Source organism: Etheostoma spectabile, chromosome 5 (genome assembly GCF_008692095.1).
Source record: "Etheostoma spectabile isolate EspeVRDwgs_2016 chromosome 5, UIUC_Espe_1.0, whole genome shotgun sequence".
In the NCBI taxonomy this organism is placed as follows: Eukaryota; Metazoa; Chordata; class Actinopteri; order Perciformes; family Percidae; genus Etheostoma; species Etheostoma spectabile.
The window spans coordinates 15,571,249-15,578,412 of NC_045737.1; the positions used below are offsets into that span (position 1 = coordinate 15,571,249).

General features: G+C 38.7%; 1 protein-coding gene and 1 long non-coding RNA gene across 2 annotated transcripts in view; both read right to left on the minus strand.

Moving 5' to 3' along the window:
* Positions 1–1,733: 1,733 nt before the first annotated feature.
* LOC116690125 (uncharacterized) lies at positions 1,734–2,015 on the minus strand. The gene is made up of 3 exons (XR_004332175.1): positions 1,918–2,015; positions 1,819–1,820; positions 1,734–1,774 (listed from the first exon to the last, which is right to left on the minus strand). It is a non-coding gene; the product is annotated as an uncharacterized LOC116690125 (long non-coding RNA).
* Positions 2,016–2,468: 453 nt separating this feature from the next.
* adamts3 (ADAM metallopeptidase with thrombospondin type 1 motif, 3) overlaps positions 2,469–7,164 on the minus strand; it is a 170,905-nt gene continuing 166,209 nt past the window's right edge. Inside the window, exon 22 of the mRNA XM_032516121.1 lies at positions 2,469–6,849. Coding sequence (XP_032372012.1) covers positions 6,365–6,849 — 485 coding nt within the window. The 3' untranslated portion in view covers positions 2,469–6,364. The remainder of the gene's footprint in view (positions 6,850–7,164) is intronic.

Below are 7,164 nucleotides of genomic sequence, written 5' to 3' on the forward strand. Positions count from 1 at the left end.
CGAGGTTTCTTCCTAAAAGGAAGTTTTTCCTTGCCACTGTTGCACAGTTGCTTGCTCTGGAGGGAACCACTAGAATGGTTGGGTCCTTGTAAATTTATAGAATGTGGTCTAGACCTACTCTATCCGTAAAGTGTCTTGAGATAACTCTTGTGAATTGATACTATAAATTACATTGAATTGAATTGAAGTGTTTATGGTTTTAACAGGAATTGAGGTTAAAGCTGGTAACCTGGTGCTGGAAGTTAGGTTGTAGTTGATGTCTTTGTAAAGCCGTGCGGTTTAAAAAGGGTCAAGCATCAATTCAGACAGAAATGCGCACTAGCTAAGAGTCTGTCCCTCCCTACACATCTACCATCTGCAGTCTTTTAACAAACCGTATGAATCTGAGCACGCACAACTTAAATCTAAACTCAACTCACATCAGGCAGTGACTCTCCCTATTGCATTTTCATTACTCGCGGCAATCCCAGCAGTCCCTGAGAGCCACTGACTAAGCAGGAGTGAAAAGTACAGGTCAAATTCATTTTCAAAACTGTAGATGAGATGTACAGGATGACCTACATTGAGGACAACTACGCCCGTTATTGTAGGTGCAATAAGAAGTTAAAGTCTAATAAGTGCTTTATCAAACAGTATGAATGTGTGTCCCAGCCCAGGATAGGAAATTAACAATGTAAAGATGAACAAGCCGCTGCCAGTAACAGATATGTTCATATTTAATTCATTCAATAAATTATTAGTTTTTTGTTTTAAATCCACCAGCCATTTTCCTACTTTACCAACATTTGCAACGTTCTGAGCCTTTTTGGTATAGGTTACTAGGAAATCTCAGCCCAGAGTAATTCATTAATGTTAATAATTATTATCCTCCCCGAAACAAGTTTCCTTTTATTTTTAAAGAACTACACAAAAAAATCGGATTTTTTTTTGTGCTAATTTCTTCCTCAACTTCATTGTAACAAACATACAAAAGACAACGCAACTTTTGGTGCAATTTTTTTACAAAAGCTCCTGCGAAATCAGGCATTTTGGGCCACAACAATCTCAAAAAAGGCACCTTGTGTGTTTTGACATGTGTTATGGTGCGCATTCACCAGAGTTTTTAAATGTTGTTGTTGTGGTGCGGATTGACTACTCCTGATTTTGTCAGTCATATCCTGTCCTATTCATGGTAGCCTACTAGTGGACATTGCGCCGTCATCCCATGCTGTAGTAGGGGGGCCCGTAACGAGCCAACACTGTCATCGATGACGGTGTTGGCCACTGCAATCAAGAAGCAACTTCCAGGCCTGATAAGTAAAGCCAAAGTCACTGCTTCAAAATGGCAGTCCACAAACCAATGGGTAACGCCAGTGACTGACGTCACCCAAGTCCACCCCTAAGGGACTTACCATCTCCAACTAAAAACACTCTTCTCAAACTGCTCCAAACAGCTCTATTGTAGTCCAGCCTTTACTTCCGTGAAAAGTATTATAACATGCGTTATAATACTTGCTTAGCTGCTAGCGTGGCACGCCCTTAAACTCTGCTTTTGACTGACTTGCAGCGTTGGGAGTAAAACGTTACAAAAGTAATGCAATTACAGTAATGTATTCCTTCTAGTTGTAACGCAGTAATATAACGCATTACTAAGTATTATACCCGATACAATCTCAATAACCTGAGTTACAACACATTATAACGCAACATTTATGGGTGTTTTGTTTTTTTAAGAATTCCCCAACACTGCTAAACATTTCTTCACAGGAAAAAAAGAGTATTAGAGTATTATTTCCTGTTGCTGTATTCAATGGTTGAGATGACTGAAGAGACAGATACATCTGCGAGATGGGCATTATTTTCAGGAGTTATTACACTGCGTTGACGCAAGCTGTCCCGTCTCCCGTGGGCAGAGCCCAAACCAGAGACATTACGGACAACATCTGTGTCCAAACGGGTGACGGTACGTCAGCGTGGACAGCAGTGTGTCCGAGCTGCTGACAGATAGGAACATGTCGGAAATTAATGTTTAGGCTTGCTACCATTGACTGTATAGAATCTACAACAAGCTTTTGGAACAAGCATTGTTAACTTGGTGTTTTATCTTGCTATATTCATGTTTTTTTTGGTGCTGTGTCTGCCATTTTCATGGCTTCCTCTTGGACGCATGCTTCATGATCTGGCAACTGGTTGCTGTTATCATAGAGGTTGATGCTCAGAAACATCCCGAACACCGCAAATAGGAAGATACAGCCAGAGGGCAGGGGCTCTGCGGATACAGACACCGCCATAGACTTTAATGGGTCATAAGTGATGATTGGGAGGGATTACTTTTTAGCTATATTGTTTTTTGTGGGAAATTCCTACTAATTGTGTCTTTTATTTGACTTATTATACATGGTTGTCACTGATCATATTTTTCGCTTCAATGCTGCAATACTGAACCTCACAAATGCAGAAATTAGGGAGGAGAAGACAAGACATCAAAGTAGTTATTCATGTCTTTTATTGCTATGTGCTCCCCATTACAACAAACAGCATCAGTAGTGTACACTTCAATCTACACAAATACATAGAAAAGCAAATAGAGCAGAGAGTCACTTGACAGTCATGACAATCGTAATACTTCAATGCATGGATAGCACAGGGGTATTGATACAGTACATGGAGAATCCTATGCAGTAATATCTGTCTGAGGCTCAGGGATTGTCAATGTAACATCTACAACTACCCTATTTTATCATTACAAGCTCTGTATAACATTAGCAGCAATGTTGTAAAGGCAGCAAGTAATGGGGGTGAAAAGAACAAGGGAGGAAAATGTAAAATGGTTAGAAAATACTGACATCTACAAACAGCATAAAAACAACATTACTGGTTTTTAGGTACTACACTATTAATGTTTTATTTGTTAAAATAAAGCATTTGTCAGTACACTTCACTGTTTGTAACAGCTCTGTTAACTTCTACGAAACAGCTGTGAAAAGACAGCTTTCTGACAAAGACTAAACATCTAAAAATTGAGCATGTATATTTACATCTAATTGTTTGCAAAAAACAATGTAATTCCTACTCTATTATGTATTTTAAAATCGAAGTAGAAATCTTTTTAAAATTTGAAAATGTGGAAGAAAAATGGTGATAAATGTGACTCAATGGTTTATGTGCTGCAGCTTATTGACCAGCTGGCACTGCAAATACTGTAAAAACAAAGCTTTAACTTTCAATAAATATTCATGTACTCAATGCTATATACATGTACTATACATTGGCACACAGAAGTGAGTGTGAATAGTTATTTATTTGCTGAAAACACAAAACTGTGTCTTTGCTATTGCAGTCAGATGCATGGTGGTTGTGAGGATATCCTTTTTTTTCTTTTTTTTATAAATAGCTTTCTCTCTTCTGAACCTTACACCATAAAAAAAGCCATTTAGAAAATACTTTGGAAAAAACATGTTCTACATAGAGTAAATTTTAATTTCATTTTAAAATGAGGCTTTGTTCCTGCAAACACAAAATGTACAATAAAACCTTGTTCAGACTGAATATGTGTGGGCGTGATGATTTTAAAGCTCCATTAAGCGAGATTTGTTTAGTAAAATTGAACCAAATGACTGTGTAACGCAACAGCGCTGAACCACCTGAGAATAAAAACCTGTACCCCTACACCACTTTTAGCACATTGGTTTGGCTCTCCTCAACTACCACAGATCAAATCAAAAAGCTTCAAACAGCAGAGAGCTGAAATACACGAGTAGCTGGTGAAGAAAGCGGAACATCTAGAAGCTAAAGAGACAGCTACTTCCCTCAGAAGTTGGTAGAGACCAAAACCGAGCTAAAAGGAGAGTGAATGCTGGATTTAAATGGATTTAAATTAGGTGGACAGAACTGTGATTCCTGTTGCTCTCTTTCAGCTGGATGTGTAAAATATGCAACTATGTGAGTTTGTTTGGGAGTCTTTCTGCCCCCTAGTGGTAAAAAGAAAACCGCTTAATGGAGCTTTAAGTGAATTGAAATTTGACTACACTAAAATTAATTTTCAAGATGAGCTTTTGTGTTTTTCATGGCACATCAAAGTAGAAGTTTCATTTTAGTTGCATGGAGAAATTTTCTCCATGTCTGTTCATGCTGAACTAGCACCTGCTGTGTATAACATACAGTATTGAGAACACTTGTTAAATACATTACTTACTTAGTTCCTTTCTTTGACCTAACAGCTTCAACCTTTGTGGGCAAAAACATCCACAAGGAGGGCAATATAATGAGTTAGAAAGGTTGAGGCCTAGCACTGTTCAAACTTCTGATTTAAAAAAAGGTAAAGGCCGGGATGAAGTAATGTGTTTGAGATGCTTCTTCAAGGAATAGTTTGACATTTAGGGAAATGTGGTTATTTGCTTTCTTGCCAAAAGTTAGCAGAGGCCTTTAACACCATTCTTATGTTTGCTTAGTACACATGAACTGACAGCCAGGAGATGGTTAGCTTAGCACTATAACTAGAACTAGAGGGGAACAGCTAGCCTGGCTCTGTCAGAAGGTAACAAAATCCTATGGTGTTGTTTTTAACACATCAGGTTTGCACGGATTAAACAAACAATATATTACATAATGAGAGAGCTTCAGAGGTGTAGGTAGGCTTTATTTTTTTTTTATTTTTTTACTTTGGCTGAAGCCAGACTAGCGGTTTCCCCTGCTTACAGTATTTATGCTAAGCAGTATTTATACTGGCTGAATGTTTTATATTTAAAGCCGAGAAATTAAACTGGTATGAATCTTCATATTTAACTATGAGAAAGCAAGCAAGCAAACAAGGGTATTTCTGAAAATGTTGAACTATTCTTTTAAAACATTCCTTCAGGAAATTTGCAACAGCATTAAGAGTCATTGAGTTGTTTATGTCCATGTAACACATTGTGCTGAAAATGTAAACATTAGGAGACACATATATGGTATTATAGTTGATTAAAATGGCATCCTCAGCTTCTTAAAATAATACTGACGTTTTCATGTACAGTATTTACAGGAACCTTTATAAATATCCATTTCCATAGAAATTGTAGAACGCCATTTAACAGACATTACTGGATATTTAAAAAAAAAAATCTATACAATTCCAACAATTTTTTTTCTAATGGTTTTTACTGGTTTGGCCACTTTCCATATGTGGTCAAATTAAATCTGGTGTTCGATATAGTACATGCAGTGACTCCTCAAGTACTGGGACAACTGAATTCTCTACTAGTCAAGCTTCACACTTACATTTTTTGGCAAGATAATGGCAGTCTGTAACATTCAAGTAAAAAGGGAATTTTCAGCTGCATCATATGATCCATTTTAAATTGTCCTAACTTCTCCATCATCTTCAACTTCAAATGTATGGAAATATTAAATCCCCCATTCAGTCTACATATTTGACATAGAAGTGTTTTAATAGACATGCATACGTATACTGACATCAAAGGAAGCTTCAAGAGTTGTTGGGTAAAAGGGGCGCTATGCAGTTTTGGCCATTTCTTTGCGGTTTTCTCGCAGGTTTCTCTATAAAGCTCCCCCTACAGCTTCAGAATAGATATTTGGCAGCTCCAATGTTTACTTGGGTCTGACTCCTCGCTTGGTCAGTCTGACGTTTCCTCTTTCTCTGTTCCTTTGACAATGCTTTCCTAGTTTCTGCTTCTTTTTTGCCGGCTCAGCCATGACAATAGTGTGAAAAAGTCCCTTGCTACCTTGTTTGCCGGTTCCCTGAATGGGCATATGTGTGCAGTGCCTTGAAGAAATTCGTAACATTGCAAGACCTGATATCACGCCATACTTCCTGCGAGCAGGACAATCAGCATTCGACTTGGAAAAAAGTCATATAACCATTCCAATGACTCCAAAGGTGTTCACTTAAGGTAAATTAATCTAAAAATGTTCCCTTTAAAAGGTTGGGTTGGAATTAAGCAACCATTTCTTTGTAATATCTACTGTTAAAAGTTAAGAGCCAGTGTTGTATATTAAATACATTTTTTGAATATTAATCTGTCCTTCGGCTATTTTTTAAAATGTTTCATAATGAACTACCAGTGCTGTGTTTCTTTAAGCTTTTCATTTGACACAGATGAAAATTCCCTTTGGACCATGGGCCCCCTTTACATTAAAATTATTGTGTTGTTTTCTCCTCTCAAAGAAATGTATGAAAGCAAAGTCACATGGCTGTTTAAGTAATAATATACTCTGGGAGCTCCCTGTAAGGGATTGAAAATTCTTAACAAAAAAGTGAACCAGCACTTTTCTTTCTCTCCCTCCTTGTTTGTCTCTTGCTGGTGTTTTATGGCGTGAGAAGACTCAAGATGAAGCTGGATTATCTGCTGTACATTAAGAGTTCTGAAGGGGAAGGGCATCACTTTCATCTTTCCACTTTAGAATACGCAGTAGGCCACCTACTATCTTTCAAGCTGCTTGACCTTTGACCATCTGTGGGACTTCCTGGAGGAGATGTGCTGATAGCGGGCAGCTTACTATAAGGGAGACCCATGTGTCGTCGGACCCGCCGTGGTGCAGTGTTGATCTTCGACAGGGTTTTCTTAAGTGGGGGAGCGGTTGTGACATGCTTTGCAGCTTTGACTAATGTGGTGGATCCTTTGCCTGAGCCGTGTTTACCAGTGCGAGTGCTGTTGACTACGGCTGAGGCTGTTAATGTCTCTAACAGCTGGGAGGCGGATCCGAAGCGGACATGCTCCTCCATCTCAGTTGCTTCGGAGAAAAGAGACAAAGCTCCACTGCGCTTGCTGCAGGAGTCGCAGCATAGTTTGTTGTAGCCCGGAATAGAGCAGTATCGCGCTAGGACCTCCATTTGGCAGAAGATGGATTTGTCTCCATTACATGGCTCATCTAAAAGGCAAAAAGGCATACAGCGTGAGCTCAGTGCTTGCCACACAGCGCTGATAGGCTGTAAGCGTTGACCATGGAATAAGATAAAAAGGCTGAGTATAAGTGGGTGCATTACAGAACACTGAGAAATTGCTTTTTATCGTAGAGTGACAGCTAAGTGTTTATGCCACAAAAAAAACTGTAGTACATTTAAGCCACATTCAGCATGATGCTTATTATGCTGAAATCTGCTTAGAGAGCTGCGTCCCAGTTTGATATTACTGTACATACTCATGCTATTGCACTTCTGGTTAGACCTAAACTGCATTTCGTTGC